At 41.1% G+C, this 24,471-nt stretch overlaps 2 protein-coding genes across 5 annotated transcripts; one reads left to right on the top strand and one right to left on the bottom strand.

The window, feature by feature from the left end:
* Nucleotides 1–3,594: 3,594 nt before the first annotated feature.
* On the top strand, nt 3,595–15,647 carry LOC134021924 (uncharacterized). Of its 4 annotated transcripts, none has more exons than XM_062463046.1 (13): nt 3,595–3,883; nt 4,872–4,963; nt 5,106–5,531; nt 5,651–5,771; nt 5,891–6,198; nt 6,323–6,530; nt 6,629–6,745; nt 6,858–6,985; nt 7,101–7,185; nt 13,873–13,985; nt 14,093–14,280; nt 14,404–14,622; nt 14,792–15,647. In XM_062463046.1, the coding sequence occupies exons 2-13, from the start codon at nt 4,941–4,943 to the stop codon at nt 15,196–15,198; spliced, it is 2,343 nt and encodes a 780-aa protein (XP_062319030.1). In that variant the 5' UTR covers nt 3,595–3,883; nt 4,872–4,940; the 3' UTR covers nt 15,199–15,647. The 4 variants fall into 4 exon arrangements, with proteins under 4 accessions (XP_062319030.1, XP_062319029.1, XP_062319031.1 ...); XM_062463045.1 differs by having other exon boundaries at nt 3,595–4,151; XM_062463044.1 differs by lacking the exon at nt 3,595–3,883 and having other exon boundaries at nt 4,262–4,963.
* Nucleotides 15,648–16,952: 1,305 nt separating this feature from the next.
* On the bottom strand, nt 16,953–17,429 carry LOC134021946 (histone H2A). Its single transcript, XM_062463073.1, has one exon. It carries the CDS (start codon nt 17,417–17,419, stop codon nt 17,033–17,035), a length of 387 nt encoding a protein of 128 aa, XP_062319057.1. The 5' UTR covers nt 17,420–17,429; the 3' UTR covers nt 16,953–17,032.
* Nucleotides 17,430–24,471: the final 7,042 nt, after the last annotated feature.

The raw sequence follows: 24,471 nt of genomic DNA, 5'->3' as shown, positions 1-24,471 counted from the left end.
CTAGCTTTTTGGTCCCGTAACTGGCTAAAGCAGTGTTTGTGAAAGGTTGTTGTTGTGTGGTGTCAATGAGAGGACCCTAGGTCAATCCCTGGAATGGAAAAATTAGGAAGGAATCCATGTTAATGAGATGACACGTGACACAATCCCCTACATTGTTACTGGGGTGAATTGATGGTGTTTAAATGATTGCTTCCAGATGTCTTACCATACCATCTGCATCTGGCTGTTGAATACATCCTCTGACTGGCTGGAAATAATGGACCTTGTCAGCTAGGTGGGTGTTAAAACTTACAAACTGCACAGGAGAGGAACATTCTCAGAAAGTAACCTTAATATTTCACACATACAGTAGCAGGGTGGTTCCTATAATGTGCCATAATATTAGGGCTAAAGCGTGGGTCAGTTGGCTGAGCGGTTAGGGAATCGGGCTATTAATCACATTTACATTTAGTCATTTAGCAGACACTCTTATCCAGAGCGACTTACAGTAAGTACAGGGACATTCTCCCAAGGCAAGTAGGGTGAAGTGCCTTGCCCAAGGACACAACGTCATTTGCCACGTAGCTGTGCCAGACCAGTGACATGTTCCCAGACTTGGTGACGTTTTCATGGAAGATGGAGAGAGAAGATGGCTGGTTGGTGGAGGTGCCTGAAGCAGAGAGAGAAGAGCTGGAGCAGAGGGAGGACGGGAGAGTGACTAGTGTGTTATCATCAAAAAAAGATGACTGGCAAAATTAAATGAATCTGTTCAGTGGAGAATGAGACAAGTTCTGACATCCCAAAAGGACCATCCAAAGATTCCTAATGTAAACTATTTATTTGAAAATTGTATTTGGTTTAGCATCATTGTCACGTTTTTCATCTTTTAAACTGGTAAGATTGTGGACCATTGTAATACAAAATATCCACCTGATTGTATGACTCCAGAGTTGTATGACACTGTGATGGGTGAGTCAACAGACCGATTACATGTCACAGAAAATAAGCAATTCCAAGATGGTAAGTGCTTATTTTGACGAATCACCACCATTTCTTATTTATTAGATGTGAAACTGCATTTCAGTAGCTCCTTTTGAATGTAGCCATGTCAATATAGTTTCTATATATACATTTCCTATGCTTTTAAATATAGAGATGCAATTATTTGACTTAATTTTTTGTATAAATGTGTGTATTCCTCCTCTGTCTCCCAGCCCTCTTGCAGTCCATGTGCAGTGTGAACCTGGCCTCTCTGGTTTACACTGTGATGATAGTGAAGAGCTTGGTGTACTGCTGTGGGCTCTCCCTCCTGCTGCTCCTCAGTGATCATGTCTCCCACATGGAGACATGATCACTAGCCGTGTAACAATATATCGTGGAACAATATATCGCAATACAAAAATTGTACAATACGTATCGTAGTTATGGCAACATTTTTACAATATGACATCCATTTGCTCCTATTGGTTGAACTACCAGCGTGCAACCTACTCTGCACCTGCGTCATGCGTTCATTCATTGCATTCACAGAAATCGCTTGAACTGAGTTAACTAAATTGTATGTACAACTATCTAGCTAGAAAAGTATCATAATTTGAATATGAAAGATCTGAAGTATTTGTATGTCGAATTTCATAAAACAGAAATATTTTGCTGTTGAATATATCATATCTGAATTTTTTGTATGCCCAATTTAATAAAACTACATTATTTTTATCCAGAAATACACATTTCTGAACTTTGGTTCAGTGAAAGCTGAAGTTGAGACTGTTATTATGTTGCCGCATGTACCCATCTCGGCGAACAGCCTCAGTTCAATCCGCTCAACAACACAGGATTCGACACTGCAGAGACTCATTGAAACCATACAACAAGGTTGGCCAAATGACAAGTCAAAGACACAGAGCGAAATCAGACCATACTTTTCATTTCAGGATGCACTATTGTACTTCACTTGTCTTAGGTTAGTATACGTTTATAAGGTTAGTAGGTTATCATGTGTTTTATGTGTATTAGAGGCTTAGTATACTGTATTGAATATTGTATATTATTTGTATATTAGGAGGTTTGCTATATTTTAGCTTATCATAGATGTAATCTATGTGCTGTGTACTTATATATGTTATGTTATGCCAGGTTGCTTTGCGCTGTCTTGTCCTAAAAATTTCAGTGCCCAGTCTGACCCTGTGTTGTCCCTGTACTTACTAGTCACTCGGGATAAGAGTGTCTGCTAATTGACTAACTGTAAATGTATACTAGCTAAGCATGAATGACCAGATCAAGACATATGTAGCCAAGTATGACATTTGCAGGCCAGTGGATTATAAGCACCAAAAAGCAACACTGATCTCACATGAAATGCCAAACAGACCATGGGCTATAGGCACAGATCTGTTTGTTTTTTTTGTTTACAAGTTCTATCTTATCACTGTAGATTATTACTCAAATTTCTGGGAAATTGACTATCTTGCAGACACAAAATCTACCACTGTGATCAGGAAACTGAAAGCTCACTTTGCCAGACATCCCTGATATTGTCATCTCAGACATTGGACCACACTCACACTCAAGAATTCCAAAGATTCAGCGAACGGTGGGAATTCCTGCATAAGACTTTTTCACCAGGACAAGCTCAGAGAAATGGTAAAGTGGAATCAACTGTCAAAACAGCCAAGAGACTTTTGCACAAAGCCAAAATTGCTGAAAAGGATCCTTACCTTGCTCTTCTGGATCAACGTAACACACCATCACAAGGCCTGGACACCAGTCTAGCACAAAAACTTCTCAGTCGCCGCATCAGAACACTGCTGCCCACGAAAGCAAGCCTTCTGCAGCCAAAAGTCGAACGGGCACAGCAAGGACTAAGAAGTAACCAACAGTGCCAGTGTGCATACAACAATAGATTAGCCATAGATCTGGACACATTGAAACCAGGGGACTATGTGCAAATACAGCCTTTTGGACCTCATACTCTCTGGAGATTAAGCAAAGTTCTGAGTGCTTTGGATATGAGATCCTATGAAGTCCAGCTGCAATCTGGTGGTCTTCTACTAATTTCAGGGAAGCAGTCTCTCGCTCACTCTAAATACTAAATCCCCGATTTCCGGGAGACTGTATAGCATTTGCGGGCGTCAGGGAGTCGCTAAATGAAAATGCGGGGGAACTTCCGGGAGACTTGGGATATCTGTAAGACTTGTTCTTTCACAGACTGTTCCCAGACCACACACAGCCACAGAGACGGTGACACAGACTCACCTGATAAAGTTTGTGGGGACTAATGAAAAAAAAGGTGAGAAAAGCACGTTTTAGTAATGTGTGTAGTTATACATTTAAGAAATAAGAAAGGCAGTAGAACAGAATCTGTGTAACTTTTCAAAAACGTGTTCTGTGATTTGATTTCTGCAAACATGAGTGAATGTTAACAAGGAATATCACTCCAGTTAAGTTGTGCAGAGGGTTAGTTTTTACAGTAACAGTAATGGGTTCTGTCATTCAGAGATTATTTGTATTGTGTGCATTTTTCACAGTTCATTAAGAGTCAAAGAGTTTAAGAAAGAGAAAAGAAAACGAAAGATAAAGGATGGATGTAGCAATAGTAATTGTGTCCACACGGACCTGTTTTCAGCGTGACACCGTCTGTGAGAATGAGACATGAGATTGTATGTGAGACACGTGCGATTAGGTTAATAAATCATAGTAGTTCTGTAGTCCCCTGCATATATGTCTATGGTCCCCTGTATGAGAACAGGAACAGAATAAAACACAGGGGAAGAAGTTACAATCGCGTTGGTTTGTGTTAGCTGTTCTTTGATCCTTCACGCTGCCGAGTTGGACAGTTCCCTGCTGACCAGACTGAATTAACGTTAGAGCTCCAGTGACGAGTGAAAACATGGGAAGATTTAAGGTGAAGTAACATACGTTTGTGTCGTTTACCATCAAGCTAAAGTGAAGAGAAGCGACAGATACATTTGTGGTCATTGATTTGTCACTATGTCGCCATTTGCCTGGACAAGGACGTTGTTTGGCTAGCTTATTTGTTTTGATACTTTGCCGTTTTTTCCCTATGGACTGAGCCTGGACAATATACGAGTATTTTGAGAAACTTTCGCTTGGAACAGAGTATTTTTATTATTGTTTGGACTGAAACCATTTTTGTTTAAAACAACTTTTGGGTGATCTGTGACATTTAATGTTTATTGCTTTTTGTGACTGGTGTTAATGTCATTCAAGTCTGTTATGTTCTCATAGCTTGGATTAATGCATCGATCCAATACAAGTTATTTTCAATATTTTGAAGCGGTGAATGAAAGGGGTTTAATAAAAATGTCTTTAGATCAATAGGATAAATCATATCGGAGTGCTCAATTTTAGTAAGTTGGCCAACAATAGTGGTAACAAGCATTAACAATAACGATGAAAAGTGAACCCATAGGCGATTTTGAGTAAAATTCTATACACATTTATTTATTTTCCCAATTGATTTAGTATGTTAAATCACCACTAATTTGAAACTTTTAAACTATTGCTTAAACTGTGAAATTCTTGATCTTCTCTGGAGTAGGGGCCGTCTCATCCTCTGCTAGTAAAGTATAGTCGGTCAGGGATATACAGGGTAAGGTGCACACATAGACACTTACGCTTGTGTTATATTCTTTAGGTCATCACTGTGACATTTCCAAATCCGAAAGCATAAACTTGGCTGAGACTAGTTGATCTGGGGGTTAGGGACTCAGATCTTTTGATCTCCAGCCTTTCAGGGAAGAGTTATTTACCCCTACTAAGCAGATGTAGGTTCCGTCTGCTACAATTACATCACACTAGGTGAGCTTGGTAGATATTTCTGTATAAATAGAAGAGGACATTTCAAGCACTGCACAGTTCTGCTCATCTAGTGATATTGACCTTCTGACCTGAACTTCTACCTGCTTACCTGAAGAACCATTCACTACTCTACTTTCACTATGGCTGAACAATCTGAGAAGAGGTAAGACTGATGTTATTACAGCAAAACATTCTTATGTTATGGATGTTTCCTTCAATGGCATTTTCTGCATTTTGAGCTTAAGAGTTTCTTATTTCACTGTTATGAATGTATTTTTTTGTACCTTTTTGTGTTCATCTTGAAGGTCTATTAATCGCAGACTTGTGTACTGTCTGCTGTGCCAAAAGCTACAGGATGCGTTGTCTCAACACCTGGCCAAGGTCTGTATGAAAAACAGCACACCACAAGAAAGAGCGTCTGAGGTGCAGAAGGCCAAGGATTCCACCAAGAATTGGGCCCGGACCAGGATTTGGGATTACAACCGTATCTGTGAGATGCTACCCCACCTGGAATGTCGTTCGGCCCTGGTGAAGGAGCTTCTTGGGATGGAGTACTTCATCAGAAACATGCCCCCTGAGACCATGGCCATACACTCTGCAAGTGACGACACCTCAGCAACTGCCACCATATGTGTTGGCACCTCTCCCCCCTCTTCACCACAAGGGACTGATGACAGCGACTTGTCCTCTTCTGATCTGGATGAGAGGACAGGAGACCCTTCCTGGCAAAGGTAAGTATCATAAATTGCATACATGTGCTATGTTGAAGGAGAATTTATGATCTGGACTACAACTTTTTTTCAATTCTACAACTCGTCATTTAATTCTTCCCCTCGTCTTTTCCCCCCAGTGTGCGTATGAAAATGAAAAAGGCGGGTCTATATTCAAAGTTTCCTGATGATGCCAGTCTCATTTCGGACTTCAAAAGGTACGTCACGGACAGTCTCGGCATCACCGACTGCCAAAAGGAGGTAAGATCACTTTACACATACATTTTGAGCCAGAACACCCATTTCAATAATGTTCCATATGTCTACTTTCTTCTTATGATGTTAATGCTAACATTTATTTCTCATCGTCTCTCTCAAAGGTTGACAAAGTGTCACGCTTCCTGCGGTATTTGCAGCCCAGGGGGGATGAGCCAAATCTGGACTTCCTCAAGAAGAGCATAGAGACACGAGATTACTTGACAAGATTACGACTGACAGACATGAGCGCAGTCACCATTCTGAAGTACATCCAGAACATGAAACGGTTCGTAGGCTTCCTGAAGATAAAGCTGGATCTGGGAAAGGAAGGCGCAAAGCTCCACTCCATGTGCCAAGCGTACAAGGAGCTGCTGCAGACACTGAGGAAGCTGGTTGTCAAGGCTCGTGTACATGAAACGGTCAGCATAAAGTAAGTACTATTCATTCTGTATTGTCATATTACCACTAATGTCTTTGTTTTTTACTACTGCAATCCTGAGTGTGGTGTGTTTAATAACCTGTCTCCCATTTTCTCTATTATCTTCTTAATCTAGAAAGAATCGATTAACCGATGGCATGCGCAGCGTTGCAGATTGCCAGGAAATTTTGAACGTCGCTAAGGAAGACTTCCTTAACATCCTCAGGAAGTTAATGGATGAATCTCATGTCTTTGACAGTGAAAAGACGTCATTCCGCTATTACTGTGAAGCGGTCATGGTGTTTCGTCACTTTCAGCTCCCAGGAGCTGTGGAGGGCATGACTGTAAGTGCATCTAGTTTAACAGCTTGAAGGAGTTTATCCCCAGAATATGCTGTAAGGGTTATTCAGAAATGCATTTAAACATGTTCCATGTTTTCCAGGTGAAAGAGTGGAAGAGTAGAAAGCATATTGGTGGCAGGGCTCTGATTGGCATCCGCCACCACAGAACAACAACACAACAGATCGTCACACTTGCCTTGACACTGGAGGAGGAAGCTGTAAGTCCTTTAGCAGCCAAATGTGTTTTACCATTGTTATTTTTGTATGATACAAATGATATATTACTCACAATGTTTTGCAGTCAAGTAATTGTCTTTCTTGTTCCCACAGTGGTTACAGGCGTACTACAAGGAAATTCGCCCTGGATATCTCAAGGATAGTTGCGACAAGTTTTTCATTTCATCCCATGGCAAACCTCTTCACAGTGTCACAAAAGACGTCTATCGACTCCATGAAAGGTATGTTCCTACCTACATCCATGTGCTGATGAGTAAATGTTAACACTTTCTTGTATTTCACCCTATTATCAGACACATCACAATGAACTTTTCATGTCAAATGTTCTTCCTGTAGCTACAATCTCCAACCTGCCAGTAGTATTGAGGTCCGAAGGGCTGCTGAGGCACAGGCAGCAGCAACATTTATGAAGAACCAAAAGGTATGGAATGCCGTTTGATTCAAAATTTCATATATAAATGGGTAAATACATAACCATATGTATGTAATAAACCGTGAAAAAAAGAGTTGGCAATAAATATATAGATATAGCATCATATAAATATATAGCTGAATCCATTTACCTAAATAAATAAATACATGTAGGCCTACTTATTTCAGAATGACATTTTTCAAAATACATTTATTTATTTCATGGGACTTTTATTTCCTATTGCCACATTTATTTCTTTGCTGTATTTATTTCCAATCCTACATGCAAAGGAGAGGGTCGTGGTTATTTTCAGACCAAAGCAACTGCACTAGGTAATAGGCAGACCTTGTGGGGTACCTGGAGAAAAACAAGCTGTAGTGCAGATGTTGGTATTAGTGGTGTTAGAGATAGCATGCTGGCCTTATAGCTGTTCTAATTGATCATCATGGCTTGTCAGGGGACATCATTTTGGCACACACTGAAGATTTTGTAGAGGTACTTGGGTGGATAAGTGCTCTACAGAACATAGACATCGATGACCAAGTCTTAAATTGTTTGAGACTTATTGAGCACCGTGTTCGTGTGCAAGATGTCCAGGAAGTAACCTCTAGCCAGAGGCATATTCATTTTTCAACCCAGCGCGTTAGCATGAGCCAAGTAGGCCAACTTACGGTTTTCAGGTGGTAGGCTACATCATATTCGACGTTGAACTATGAAAAATAAACCGTTGTTGGCAGAGTTTGCATTCATTTTGACTAATAACACCGACAAAGTAGGCAATGGCAGAGTTTGTAGTTCGGCAGCCAATTGTGCTCGTGCCGTGTGCAAAAAACAAAACAAAGCGCAGATTAACGAAAAGGAAAACAGTAACAAATTTTCTTTTAAATTAAATATTTTTTGAGTTGCTTTATTTGTCTTAAATAATATCACCTACAATTTCTGTAGAACATTTCTTTAAATCAGCAATGGTGACACAAGCGGGAATCAGATCTCAGACTGCCTTAAAGCAGCACGACTAAAAAATCGTAGTCGACCAAGAGCATATCGACCAGAAAATCGACTAGTCGACTGAGTGGGGACAGCCCTAAATGTGATAGCTAGTTAGTCTTAACTAAATGCCAAGTCATCACTCGATATCCTGCCCTTGCACACGTTTACTTTAGCTATAGCCACCATACGTACTTGGCTAACATTACACTACAGAAAACTGACCTCTCGGGTGTGTTTTAAGATGCCTGATGAAGTTTGATGCTGTTGATCCTGCATCTCTTATTTTCATGTGACACATTTTGCATATTGCACTGCGCTTATTTGTTCCTGTGCTTTGAATATCGGTAAAACCAAACAAAATGACAAAAGGCACGTGTGGAGCTGCCATGCTTGCTTGTCCTATTCCACGCCCTCTCTCTCGTTTGCTCTAATTTTCTTCTCTCCTGCAAAATACTGACAGGGTTAGGGTTAGCTATAGGAATTTTTGAGGATTTCTGGAGGCCTATGTATTTTCTAATGACTCGTATTGTCTACGAGTCTTAACATCTAGAGTCCGAGTGAAGTCTGAAGTCGCAATACGTCGAGTCAAGTCGCAAGTCAATGATAATGTGACTTAAGTGCGACTCGAGTACGAGTCTCTAACTCGAGTCCCCATCTATTATAAGAATCACATCCAAATCGAATGACATTATCTTCTCCCAAGACAACAAAATCTTTCTCTGTTGCACCGTTCCCCACTCGGCTTCTACGTAAGTTCGCATGCTGCACTTTTTCAGGCAGTGATCAGCGCGCTCTGATGATTTGCATGTTAAACAAACAATATTTTTATTTTGTAGTACATTGGTTATTATGTATTATCACTTACAATCAGGCATTTTGTATTATATCGGCATTCGGCAACAACAGGACTGGTGACACGAGACTTATTATTAGTAATAGCTTATTTTATAGAGGCTGAATCTGGAATATCCAGCAGCTACATTGAGTCAGATCAGGAAAATGTTTGTACATTTATGTTTGTCTTGTTGTCAATCTCCCTTCTTACGTATGTATTTCTTTCATATTATCTCTTAAAGCAGTGAGGTAAAATATCACACAAAAGGGTTTGATGAAAAACATTGTGACATTTATAGAAAAAAAAACGTTTCAAATTTCGATTAGACGATTTTCAAAAGTGTTTAATCAAATCAACTTTTATTTGTATAGCCCTTTTTACATGCAAGCATGTCACAGAGGGCTTCACATACGCCTATAGAACTGCCCCTCAACCAACCTAAACCCTCAGGGAAGACAAGGAAAAACTCACAGAAAAACTCAATTCAGGAGAAAAAATGGAAGAAACCTTGGGAGTAGCAATTCAGTGAGGGATCCCCTCCTCCAGAGACGGTTGGTGAAAGAGAGGAGCAGAACACAGGCTTAACATAGTCATACAGCAGGGAAGTGTCAATGGGTTTTGAAACACCAAAATCCATTGTTCGACTTGGTAGAGGTAGGAAGGGACCGGGAAACTCGCTGTTGCCCGTCATGGAGACTGGTTTCCGGTTGGCAACCAGGTCCAGCTTTGGCAGACGGACGGCCAGGCAGGTGCTGACAGCTCAAACACCCACACCACAGGGGATGTGTGGAGGGGGGACAGAGAGGGGAGAGCAGAGATTAGAGAATGTCAGGAGCAGCTAACAGTTACAGTCATATTTAGAATGAGATCCCCACCGGTTAAGTGTGGACTAGTGCAGCAATTTAGCAGAGCAAAAAAGGGTATTTGATGCAGCCCTAGACACTAAGACAGCGCCAGCCCCCCTCGGTTGGAACATGAACTCTGTTCCAGGGGAGAGAACTCTAAAATAAGTTATATTTATATAATAAGGGTGAGAATGCCCCGTCCCCCGTTGTCACCAACTAGTAACGGAAACTATAACAATAGCAATATACAGTAACAGGTTTAGTCGAGTCTTGGTCGACCAAAGAAAATCTTAGTGGGGGACAGCCCTAATAACATTACATTTACAGATACAGTAGGACTTTCATTTGGATTATTAATTCATAGACTACAGCACTCTAGTGGAGCTCACTTTGGTGAAGATTTGTTAGCTACAGCAGTATAAGCTAATTGTTTAGATTATTATTATTTGCTGCTAAAAATGTAGCTGACATTGCACTGTTATTATATTCTTCAGCTACATAATAGATTGTTTAGTATTCTTTTGTGTTTTCATTGATTGAGGGGAAATACAGAAAATATAAGATAGCATAACTAAAACTTATGATATTAGTATAAGTAGTAAGAAAGTTTTGACCTTCATTTAGAGGACCATGTTCTGTTGCACAATGGTATTTTACCTGTACAAGGTATCTAAGGATCTTAGCACTATCTGTAAAATGTCATACTTTTAATTAACCAGGCCAGTTGGCTAAACACTTACTCATATTTACAACAATGGCCTGGGTGAAATTAGGATTCATTCAAATACTTTGAATCGATATGCTGTAGTGATAAGTCATTAGGGTTGAGACTTGTGACATGACTCAGACTCATGGTCAGAGACTCCATACTTGACTTGGACTCTTAACTCAGACTTGACTCAGACTCTGATAAAAGGACTCGTGAACATCTCTGCCTCTAGCACAGGTGCGGGACGCCCTATACAAAAAGATTTGATTCGATTAATTTGTATAGTACATAATAAAGAAACGCGATGGACATAAATGTGTTGTGGCCCCTACTCCACTTCCACTACTGTGGAATAAACTGCCAATTTCATCCCCCACCACCGTGACATTTAAGTCTCGTATTTTTTTAATATTTTTATTATTTGGCTTTCGAGTCAGTTTAGGGTCACTCGTGCTCACTGTAATTGTGTTGTTTGTCTGTTGTTCCTACTTATTGTTGTTTTGCCTTATGTGATGACTTTGATCGGCATTGGCTGTTTTTAAATGTGCTCTATAAATAAACTGACTTGACTTGTGTGTTTGTTAGAAACAAAATACAAATCTATGTATTTTAGACACATAACAAAGTTACCTGGATGCTCAATCACATCAATTCCACACCTTCAGTATTGTGTTGTGGGTAGAATATTACCACTTGTATACTCTTCCTTTGCCTCAGTGTTCGCATTTAAGCGTATTGTGTTTATATAGTCTGGGTTAAGTGACCTAAGTATTCCTTGTTAATGTAGTGTCATAAAGGGCTGTGATGTCGTGGTTATTGGTTATTTATATATTGGATATTGCCTCGAGAAACCCAAAAATGTGACAGGTACACTCTGGTATCGTCTACGGTGTGCCCAGGGTAACCAGTTATTTTAGATCAAACCAAAATGTTGCCTGGACGCCAAGGTAGTTGATGAATACAAAAATGGAAGAAGTAGGTCTAATTCACATCACTCAAGGCCTGCAGGCCACATAAAATGAGTTGGCGGGCCACATTTGGGAGCTTAAATTGTCTATTGAAAAAAGTCTACTCTGCTTTACAGCATGCATTGACCATAAACTACATCTCCCACAATGCATTTCGATTAGGCTATGTTACGGCAGAGTGACGACATACGGCCTTAGAAATCAGTGTTCAACGCAAAGTTCCAAGTTGAACTGTGGGTGAAGGCGAGCATGAGTTGTAGTGATGTGTCGTTCGTGAACGATTTGTTCATTTTGAACGAATCATTAGTATGACTCGGGAGTAACGAGTAGTCTCAGAGAGCGATTCGTTCATTTTCTCGTGGCCGAGAACAAAAAAAAAAAGTTACATTAACTAAACCTATAATGATCACTTGTAAACGAATATCATTCACGTCTTACTAAACCTAGTCACGCAAAGACTCATACCCGGCAATTGAACGAATCATTGATCCGAAGACCCGGTTGTCAGAAGAACGAAACATTGATCCGAAGACACGGTTGGGAGGAACAATTCGTTCATCTGCCGGGTACAAGTTTTTTTCACGTGACCTGCAGGCTCAGTACTGGTAGCTAGCAAAAACAGAAACGATTCGTTCATTTTGACTGGGTCTTCGGATACGGATCATTGGATAATTTTTCACGTGACCTGCAGGCTCAGAAGAGGAAACAGAAAGGATTTGTTTACCTCGTTCACTTTCGCGTGACTAGGTTTAGTAAGACATGAATGATATTTGTTCACAAGTAATAATTACAGGTTTTGTTATTTTCACTTTTTTTGTACTTTACTTATAGTTCAGTGCAGCGTAATTGTTTTCTGTGATAATTAAATGCTAGTGTGATAATAAATGACCATTTCAAATCATACAAACTGTCATGATACATTATTTTAATGCAGGAATTTCTTTTAAAATAGTATCTGCTGGTTTACATGCACTAACATGAGAATATGATACGTGTTTGCAGTGGACGTATTTAGGCCAGGGGTATAAAATGATAAAATGTTGAGCAACCCCCACCCCTCCCAGTTCAAATGAACGAATGACTCGAAAAAAGATTTGTTCATTTTGCTGAACGAGATACAAAGAACCGAATCAGTAAAATGATCCGAACTTCCCATCACTAATGGTTTGAATGACAGCACTCCAATGCAGCCGGTTCTGCAAACGTACCCCATGCGCATTTTCAGCCAAGGTCCTTGGGCATTCAACTCAAGTTGGTATCGCTCTCGAACTTGGTTAGAGTACTGAGCCAAGCAATATGCATGTTTCTGCTTCCCCTGTCGACAATTTGGAGCCAGAAATTATAAAGACATCACCTTCACTAGACAAGGTTTTACCAATTGGAAAACGGCTATGTTCATTTTACATAAAGCTCAAAGCTATTTTGCGCTCTTGTGAAGGGCAAAAAAAGTAACTTGTGCGCTATGCATGCTAGCATTAACTGTGGAAGTCCCTATCTAGCATCACATCAAACTCAGAATGCGTCCTAGGTTTCGGATAATCCCTGAATGTTTACAACGCCTGGCTCCACGCCTGATTAACACTCGGATTGATAAACTAAACAATTGTATCAATATAAAAAATAATACGATCCCTTTCCGTAATCATGATACCCCCCAGAAATGTTCACTGCACCCCCAGTCAAAGCAGGCTGCATCCGGCCCTGGATGAAAGGCAGTTTCAAGAGAGATGGGAAAGTGAATACATGTTTGTGCTTCAAGGAGAAAAAACGGTATGTATTTTGTGTTAAATGAGGCGATGTCGGTCGTTAAAGAGTACAATCTCCATTGGCATTTTGACACCAAACACAGATAATAATGCCACATGTATCCTCCAAGAAAAACTGCAGATTGTCCAAGAATTTAAAGGCGGACTGCAAAATCGCAGCAGAATATGTTCACAAAAGCTACAGCTAGAAACGATGTTTTTACATCGTAGTTACAACTGTCCCTTTGAGGGCAACCATAATGCTGATGTGGCCCTCGGTTAAAATGAGTTTGACACCCCTGGTCTAATCGGTGAGCTTGATTAGCTCGCATTGACGAGCAGTGGATTAACGATAATACTTGTGTTTTTGCTCTAGTGGGACTTCAATGGTCATCAATGTCTATGTTCTGTTCATTTTTTTATTGGTCCATGTATTTATTTATTTATGTAAATGGATTCAGCTATATATGTATATGATGCTATATTTATGTATGCTATATTTATTGACATATTTTTTTTCACGGTTTATTTCATAGCCATATTTATTTATGCATTTACTTACCTATTTATTTAATTTTGAATCAAATCGGCGTTCCATAAAAAGGAGGGTGTGGCACATCACATGGCCCATAACAGTTTTCTGGCCAACCAGCATTATCGAATGCGATTGCCAAAGGTTATATTGGCCAGAGCTCTAATGCTGGAATCCTTGATTGAGTAAGCATCTTCATTTTACACAAAACACGTTAATTAAATCTCACAATTGTGTACCAAGTTGTCCTCATGTGTCTCATTTTAATCCTTATTTTCCTTAATCTTTAAAGCACTTCAGAGACCTGCCCTCCACCAAGTAAGGACGACCAGCCTTCCGAGCCTACCGAAAAAGACTTTTCTACCTTCATCACCACATTCCCAGTTTCCACAGAAGGCCAGCCACCAGGAAAAAGGAAGAGGGTCGCTGCAGGGTTCCCAGAATCTTCCCAGTATCTCCAGAGACAGGAACATCTGCTGTGTAAGTACTCCAATCCATAATCCATAACAGTGATTACCAAATCAATACATTACTTACACATGGCAATGTATTTAGTGTGATAAATGACTAGCATGACTGATGTTATTTTATTATTTCTGTCAGCAAAATACATCCATCAGAAACCATCAGTCAGGAAATTGGATAGGCAGATTAAGAAGCAGGGGTGGACAGCCAACCATCCAACTCCAAAAGAGATCCGGCAGATGTGGAAACCAGCCTCCAAACTGTCCATTGAGGGTGATGCTCACACTTACAAGAAAACAATTCAGCAGAATTGGAAAGGCCTGGTCACCCAAGACTTTGGTGGAGAGAAAGGGCTAAGTAAGAAAACCTTTCATTTTTCTTGTAAGGGTATGAATATGAACACTTAAATTATCCTTTTATCATGTTGGGCTCCACCCATAAGAAAAACGTATTAAAATGTTTGCCAAACTGTAATATCTATTTAGTTATTTTGATCTAACTCAGTGTTATCTTCTCTTTATTGCAGGAGTGGTTACAACCAAGCCTTTTGCCGAAGGTGCAGTTGTCTGTGATTACCATGGAATCATCACCACAGCTGCTGAGGGGAGACAAATGATGAGCCACAACTCAGAAGAAGACATGCGTGGCCTGTTTTTCTTCAGAGCTGGGCAGACGGAACTCTGCATTGATGGCCACAGTCCATGTGAGTGTCACGGAGCCGACACTTTTGGAAGAAGGATCAAGCATTCTTCGAAAAAGAGCAACCTGAAGCCACTTCACTGCGTCTTCAACACAGGAGAAGGTGAAAAGCAAGCCATCCTCTTCAAGGCTGTGAAGGACATTGACACAAACACTGAACTTTCTTTTGACCACGGTGCCAAGAGGAAGTTCTTCCGAGGAGAGGGCCTGGACCTGAAATGGCTGGATGAGTAGAATAGTCATGTCGATGACAGGACTTAACATCTTGTTGTTACAACATCAACAGTCCCAGTGTGTATCCCAGTACTGGATACCTGCTGGAACTAACAATGCATGTACATGTATGTAAATAGTTGTTAATTGCATTCATTTTTTAACTCTTAAAAAAAGTGTGCATTAATTATTTTGTAAATGTTTTATTAAAAAAGACACATGCACACTTATGTTAATAGTTGCATGATTGAATACATTTTCTACTCCTATATTTCTTTCTTGGTTTTATTTTGATGTTGTGAATTATTGCTTTTGAAAATTCAATTTAAAATGACCTCAGCTTGAGCAGGTGAGTAGGTCTTACCTGTACACCAGGCCCAGCTGAACACAAAAAAACAACAAGGGCAATAAACACATGTTCACTCTCACTGAGAACATGTCAGCTCAAAAGGGTCAATTAGGCCCCCAGACTCTCAGCTCACATTGCCCTGACACACATTTCCAGGAGTGAATGGAAAATACTTGTAGAGGCTTATGTCGATAGTTTTGTGGTCTCTTTTTGATGCAGTTGTGTTTTATAGGTGAGACTCAACAATAACAAATGAACTTCAGTTCATTTTACTTTCTGGCAGGGTCACAGACAGAGGTCAAATCTAGCACAGAGGCCCCTACCTGAAATAGACTAACGTGATATCATAACCAGTCTAGGAATTTGTACATTAAAGATCCTGTAAAGTGGACCTGAAAACTAAGGGTGCTTTCACACCTATTAATCCGTTTGCTTGGTCCGAATCAGTGGATGAGTTGCTACTTTGTTGCATTTTTCATTAGTTCCGGATAGTGTTCACACGGTCCTGTTTTAAGCGAACCAACGTGTGTAAAAAAACAATGACGTTTGTAAAAAAAAACAATGACATACTGTCGTACAGGTTGTCAATCTATTGGACAGATCGATAGATCAATATTAAGTCCGATTAGGTTCAGACCTAAAGCGAACTGAACCATGGTTCACTTGGAACCGGACCGAGTCCCGTCTTTTTAGGGGGACCATGGTTCGGTTGTTTGGTCCGCACCAGAGTTCGAATGCGTGTTCTCACCTCTCCAAACGAACCGGACTTTCAGAGAAAACGAACCATGGTCTGATTGAAACGGACCAAACATGTCAGGTGTGAAAGCACCCTAATTATAAGTTTGCCACACCACAGAATAATGTGTTATTAACTACCCATCCAAATTCGAATGAAAAAATAACACCGACAAGTATGTTAAATTAGGCTTTGAAATCGTGAAAAATCTGCAGTCTTCTCTGCTTGAGACTGGAGGGGGCGTGTCGCCTGAAGGAGCTGAATCTCCGCCCCTCGCTGCCTACCTCCGACCCAGATAATGGACGCTACGTCAAGCCGAACAAAACCGAATAGAATTACAATTTATTTGTTCAATGAGTGAAACATACATGCATATAAATGAAATGTTCCCCTGAGCTGTAACAGTAAAAATGGACACCAGACAGCAAGCTCTCCAACTAGGCTACTTTTAACACATTAGCTACCATTTCACCAAAATATCATTCTACACCGAGTAGCCTAATATCAATTTAGCGGTTTTCACCAACTCATACCAGATACCTCTGCTATTCATTCGAATTTGGATGGGTAGTCAATAACAAATTCTTGTGTGGCGAACTTAAAACTCGTTTTCAGGTCCACTTTACAGGATCTTTAAATATGTATTGTAGGTTTCATTTAGAGTCCACCAAACTTGTCACTTGATAAGTATTGAAAGACAATGCGCTTTTGAAGAGAAGTGGGTGGCTCTTAAAAGAGCCTTTGGGGAACGTGAAACAAAGGTTTAGTCTTTACTTGGCCTTAACGGCCTTCTCGGTCTTCTTGGGGAGAAGAACCGCCTGGATGTTGGGCAGCACTCCACCCTGAGCGATCGTAACGCCACCGAGAAGTTTGTTGAGTTCCTCGTCGTTGCGGACGGCCAGCTGCAGGTGACGGGGAATGATACGGGTCTTCTTGTTGTCACGAGCCGCGTTGCCGGCCAACTCCAGGATCTCAGCGGTGAGGTACTCGAGCACGGCGGCCAGGTAGACGGGTGCGCCAGCTCCCACACGCTGCGCATAGTTGCCCTTGCGGAGAAGCCTGTGAACACGACCCACGGGGAACTGGAGCCCGGCGCGGGATGACCTGGTCTTGGCCTTAGCCCTGGCTTTGCCTCCGGTTTTGCCTCTTCCGCTCATCTTCCTGATATTTCTGTTCAAACGAGTAATAAAAACGTCTGTCGGAGTACAGACTTTATAGGCTAGCTGATGGTAAACGCTTTCATTGGTTACAAAGTCGGTTGAGTCTTGATCCAATCGTAGATGGCGACAAACTCGGGGGTGGAGCCATTCTCTCTCCCGCAGAAGGCGCGTTTGGTCTCCTTGTCTCCCTCCTCTCCTCTCTTTGTTCATCCAGTCGCTCATCCTTTAAGGCGCCAATCACATACATTATTGTGGCATGGATGGATGAATGAATGCAAAGTCCACTATACATTCGTCAATCGTGTAGTGACAACAATTTCATATATCCACATACATATTTACCAGAGATATAGGCCTAGAATTATCCAGTTGGTGATAGTGATTTTAAATTGGATTTGCACCCTTAATATTCCAGGCAACTGTTTGCAAGTTGCTAATAGCAGAAGCACCATTTATATGCAGCTCTACAGTTCCACAAAGCCCTTTCACCAATGAAAGTCTCATGCAACGTTTATTTCTCAAATTAGCTAGCTGTATAATTAATAATCTTCATCTGTCATATGGTTTTTCTCGCTAGTTTATCCCAAATTGGAAGTGCCATTGCAACAATAGTTAATGGAGGTAACGATAGTTAATGGAGGTAACTCCAGTTCTATGAGTGGAGCGGAGCCCCATAGGGGAGCTCTGCTCCTATTGGTTTACCCGCTGCCTAGTGCAGCTAATGACTGAAGATCAAAATATACACACACCTGTCACTCACACAGGTTCCCTATATAAGGGGGTGACAGCCGTCACTCATCCTCCCAAAAGTATTAATACAGCCGGGTTGAATAAGTCGAGCTGGGCCTGCAGCCCTATGGGGCTCCGCTCCACTCATAGAACTGGAGTTACCTCCATTAACTATCGTTCTATTTCGTGGAGCTCCGCCCCATAGGGGAGCTCTGCTCCTATTGGTTTAGGCGGAGCGAGCGAAGCCAGATATACCCCCAGCGAGACTAGATCTAAAAGACACATAATCTCACAAGGCACCGAGGACAGACCTGCTGATGTAAATAATACACAGGGTCTGTCCTCCTGGTCAGGCCGCTACCGTGACAGAGAGCCGTCCAGGGTGAAAACAGGAGAGAGTTTACTTAAAAACTCATGTTGTTCCTCTCGCCTGCACAACAGCTAAGCTGGAGGGGCAACAGAACACATACAGTATAGACATCTCAACTGAGAATGTCTGACTGTCCCACACTTGGCGATAAAACCAACGACCAACTCGCATCTAGGGCCCACAAGAACCTCGCGAGTTGTCATCTCGCTGCACCTGATCCACCAGCCATGCTGAGGACAGAATGCGCAAAAGATGAGGAGGAAAAGTCCAATAGATAATATCGCACAAATGGTGAAGGCGACGACCAAGACGCTGCTTCACAAATCTCCTCCACTCCTACACCCCTGAGTGGAATGAGCCCGAATGCCAGGTGGCACGGGACATCTCATAGACTCGTACGCGAGACCAATAGCCTCGCAGAGCCAGTGAGAAAGTCTCTGTTTGGAGAGTGGCAAGCCAGCCCTCGACCCACCGTAGCAGATCAGTAACTGGGGAGAAGATCTGATGCTTGCTGTGCAGTCCAGATAGCGCGAGAGAGCGCGCACTGGGCACAGGCTATGTAAGCGTCTTTCCTCCTCTCCGCTGTGCGGAGGTGGGAAAAAAGCTCTCAGTTCGCAGCTTTGTGCCCTGAACGCTCGGCTAATCACCTTGGGGATAAAAGCCGGGTTAGGACGCAACACTGCTCTTGTTCGATCACACGTGATGATCAAACAATCCGCGCTGTTGACAAAGCGCACAAGTCGCTCACTCGCTTAGCCGTAGTCAAAGCGAGGAGCAGACTCGTTTTGAGAGAAAGCAGACGTAATGACACATTGTCTATGGGCTCGAAAGGTGCAAACAAGTTAACCTAGACGCAAAACTATACGTTCAATCCCAAAAATAAGGATATTTTCCGAGACCCAAGACTCTGCCGGAGATGTCCGAGATGAACCAGAGATGTCCTTTAGATGTCTGTGCGGTCAGAAATACGACTCTACCGGCAGTTTCAAAATCTTGTTCTTTTTGCTTTCTCTGACGAATTTGTCACCAGATTTGCATTGGTCCTTATGGGGCGAGAGTTGGACTTTGTCTCGCTTTCGTGGGGCTCTGAACAAATGTGTACGTCTATTGGATTCCACAGACAACTGTCTACGACCAGCACAAAATTAGCTATCTATTGATCCAAAAATGAAGCACGAAGAGTGAAAATTGTGGCAATGCTGGCAAACTAGAAATATTTTTTGAAGAAGTTTTCGAAGCTCCCCTCCACTCTAAGCGTTCCAGTCTGCACTCTAGGCTTTCACATACACACCCATGTAAATCTCAGAAACGGCTTGAAAAAGTAATGAAACATAATCAGTGATATTGAAAAAAGTTGAATAGATATCAAAAAGCTGATTGTTTTTTTTAAATAGTTTAGGGTTTTGTCAACATTTTAAAGTTTAAATGTTGGCTCTAGCTGAAATATTGAGGAAGAAGAAGGATTTGGAAGTTGAAGTTTTAAGAAGTTTGAGAGGATTAGAAAAAAAACTCAATTGGAAAACTATGTTAAAAGTATTATGAATATTGATTTATATCAGGGGCGGAGCAAGGGTTGTGTCTCAGGGGGGGCGGAAACTGATTGGGGGCCACCCTGTTATTAACATTTTGCAGTGCAATAAAATCTAACAATAAAAAGTAACCAATGGCAACCTCTATTGTGAACAGCACATATAATAAATGTGTTCAGTCATCATAGCCCCTAATGTGCAAACAAAATGTAGGCCTAGGCCACTAGCCTCGCATTCAGCATTCATTAGAATCTTTCACACACAGTAGGCCTACACAAATCCATGCATAACATGGGTTTAATGATCTGTCCATTTACCAAATACACTATATTCAAATTCAACAATAAGAGGTCATAAGCCCCCCAAAATGAAGTTAAAGACAGTAGCCTATAGTCATCCTAACAGTGGCAACTAATAATAAGCAAACATAGGCCTATATAACAATTCTTTCAGCAACAATTTGGGCAAGCTACACGCGAAACCAAGCCCCCATGAAGATAAAAAACTAGTATGCAACACACACACGCGTGACGCGCACTGCAGTTGACCACCTACAGGCATGCTACGATTGAACTAAAATTCCACTAGACTGTAATCATTTTCTTTTCCGAACTGACATGTATTGTGCATCTCTCAAAACCAGCAAACTCATAGCCTACACACAGGTCAAAACACAAACACATTATTTATCAATTTCAGACGGCTGAAAGTCCTCTCTGCCTTAGCACTGCTTATCGGAATTGTCAAGTAGGCCTACCTAAATGCGATAAAGAAAAGCAAGGTTGGGGAAAGCACGGTCCATGTCGTTTTCAATGAGAAATGGTAGGATGCTGTGCGTGTTTAGTTCATGTTTTTCCATGCTCAGCTCACGGTAGCCTACTACGAAGTGTAACAAATTCATCAACCACATCATCGGCCTTAGACAGATATTCAGAATAGAACTCCGCAAGCGCTCTCCGAGCAGCATCAGGGTGACAAAAATGTTTCGGGTTCATCACAGCAAATTTCTCAGCCATTCTCCTGAAATCAGCAAAGCGATGCTCAAACTGCGAAAGTTTAGTCAACGTTTATCCTACTGTACGTCTACTACGTCTCTACGTCACGTAAACAAATTGAAAATGTATATATATTTAGTAAAATGGTCTTTTAGTTAATCCCCATGCTTGATGGAGTAACAGGAATGAATGAGACACTAAAACCACCTGATGATCACGATAATCCTTGTTCATAGCCCAGGAACACTGCGCCACAATAATAATCTCACCTAAATAAGGAATCTGATATATTTGCGAAGAGATTGCACACAACTATATTGAAAAACTATATTTTGTAAAATTGTCTACCATGGCCATATTCAAAGTTTTGTTGCCAAAGAGAAATTATGAAAAAGAAAAAAACAATCATAGATCGCGGGGCCCAAGGGGGCGGGGCCCGGGGTTTACGGCGCCCCCGCCCCCCTTCGCTACTAATTTATATTAATTCAAACATAAGAAGTAGAAAGCTGAAAAGTCATAGCAGTCATAGCATGAAACTGCTGAAGCAGCATTCCAACAATAAATGACAAGAAGCTGGAAAACATAACTTAAGCAATAACTCTGGTTTACCATGGAATCATTAATAGATTTTGTTGTACCATTAGCTGTTCATGTTCATGTTAGCTGTGCTGTCAGACATACAGGCTATAGTTACATATTTTGGGTGACACGTAAGCTGTAATTACAGGGTCACATCTCTCTCTCTGTAAAGGTCTGTGCTAAGTGGCTCTCCATATTTGTACTTTTTAAAATCCAAAATGTGAATGTAATTTCAACAGCAGCACAACCTTACTGCATAATAGTTCTCTTATCTGATGCCATCACTAGGCTGATTTAAGAATTGAATTTAGGCTGCTATATTTAACAGTGAGTTCATTTCATTCAGGTGTGAGGATGGTGGATCAGAAAAGACAGAGGAGGGCAACAGGTAGGTCTAACATTAGATGGAAGTGTAGGGGGAGCCACTTGATACCAACAGATTCATTTCTTCATATTATTAATATGGAAAAGCTAATATGGAAAATCTATTACTTAATGTTTGTTTGACAATATGTCTTAGTGGAGAAGAACACAGGCAAGGAGTGAATGAGACAGACATGAGGTCGGCGATGGCATCAAATAGAGATGAGACCAGTGATGACATCAGGTAGGAGTTATATTAGTTAGCAAACAACACTAAATGTCCAGTACGGTTTGAAGTTCTGTTGACCAATGTCCGGCACACTTATTTATTTATTTGTTTTGGGAGGGTGTTTTTTTGGGGGGGTGGCAAAATCGTTGCTGCATTCCCCTCTGACATTGGGTAGTTGCGCCCCTGAGGTTATGGAGGTTACAGCTACTGTAATCCACCTTCTCCCAGAAATGCTTGAATGTGAGGGAAACATGCTACAACATACTAATGAGGTTCCCTTGGGTGTCTCTGAGGGGTGCACCGCACCCTCCCCGGCCCCATGGGTCCTAGTTTTTCCTTTCAGCCTCCAACTTGGCCTCAGCCCGGTCTCTCTTCTCCTTGTCCAGCCTCCGGCGCTCCTGCTTCTCCTGGATCTGGAGGGATTCAAGGTTATGAAGGAATATGGTGAGGAATACTGACTCTTCTGGAACCACATGTACCAGAGGTTTAAAGATGGATTCAGCATATATTATGACAGAGAGGCTCCCCATAATGACACCATCAAATATACACATAGGGGCCTACAGTATATAGTCCCTGCTACAGCAATCAAACATCTGAACAATACAAATGTGGGATCTGCATTATCAAACTCACAAAGCCAAAAAGTCAAACTGTAACTGAAACAATACCTGATTACCATAATAACAAAAAGTCTACTGAGATCGAAGAAGCAAGGATCAATATATTATCCTATATAGAGAGCCAAATAATAATTGCCATTAGCAGTTTGTTTCATGGCAACTTGAAGAATCTGTGGGCGCTGTTAATTTGTGGATTTATTAAAACAATAATCCATGAAACAGTGTTTTATTTGTATCATCCATTTTACCTCCGGGGCCCCATATCTTCCCACTGCAGGACCCAATCCAAGTTCTTTAATGAAATCACAGAAAACTAACGGTAGATGGTGGACTCTGATGGGACTCTGATGGGACCCCGACTGGAAAACAATTTGATCTGATGGGAGTTTGACTCGTTAGTGTGAGTGAGAGATAGGCTAAGGTGAACCAGTATCATTTAAAATGCTAAATTAAAGTGTATTATCTAAATAGTAAGATAATTACTACATGATAATAATGAAACAAATCAATTCAGAAAATACCTTCAATCATTAACGAAGGTAATCACAATAATTAGGCACTTAACGCACCGGAGCTCGTCGAAGTGACTGGTATAGCTTCGTCTTGTAGGGATATACACCCAACCTGCATACTAAAATTGGGACACCGACTATATGAAAGAAAGATTGCCTCACGCATACACATTCAAATTGGACCATTGTCAGTTTACTCAGGGCTGCAGTAGACCGAATGTGACGCTTTTGGAAGACGAATATGTAAACACATGTTTGGACTTCTGCATGCACAAACTGTAAATCCTGTAAATATGTTTCACAACACTAAACATATTACTAGAATGTGATGCATAAAATAAGAAACATGTAACATGACATTAAGTCATGTTAGAACTGTATTTACATGAACAAAACTTTTAATGATCATTTCAGTCATCCTCAGTTCACTTTCGTCTTCAACTGTTGAGAGCACTCCTCCAGTGGTGTGTGCAGGAAGGTGTGATTGTTATTTAACATTACAGTCCCTCTGGTGCAAATGAACGACTGTCCCAGATGAATGTCCGACCTAGTGACCAGTGACAAAGGGGTTTGATCATTCGGGTCACTGCCAATACAGCCCTGTAGGAGGTGTGAGACCCATCAAGAAGAAAAACTGTCCAGCAACTCAAATTTTAGCATATGAGAGGTGGGGGGCAGGGTGACACCCAACCTTACAGTGTGGAACCAGAAACATGTACACTACACAAACATCCACATAGCCTACACTCAACTTGCATCGAGATTAATAAACTCTCCTGGCTTGAAGAAGTCCTAAATCCAGAAGATTAGTCTTTTTTTATGCTTGGATAAAGTCCTTCGGATATAGTCCATGAGTAGCCTAGTACAGCATTACATTACATACAACTGAGGACATAATGAACATATTTTAACAGTCGCAATACGAAAATATCTTATATTTTTGGGTAGATTCATGTGGTAAAGGTTCATTCTGATAGAAGAACAGGATTTCTTTTTTTCCTATTCACCTGTAGTACCTCCCCTTAAGTGGACAAACAGGGTCCAAGGATGAAGGGGTGGATGAAGAAAGAAGGCTGAAAACGCCAGACATCGTTCAAATGCACAATCGTGAGCTTGTCTT

The sequence above is a fragment of the Osmerus eperlanus genome, chromosome 6, assembly GCF_963692335.1.
Source record: "Osmerus eperlanus chromosome 6, fOsmEpe2.1, whole genome shotgun sequence".
Lineage (NCBI taxonomy): Eukaryota > Metazoa > Chordata > Actinopteri > Osmeriformes > Osmeridae > Osmerus > Osmerus eperlanus.
Note: the sequence above shows the minus strand (reverse complement) of the source record. Positions and strands in the feature narration are given on the sequence as shown.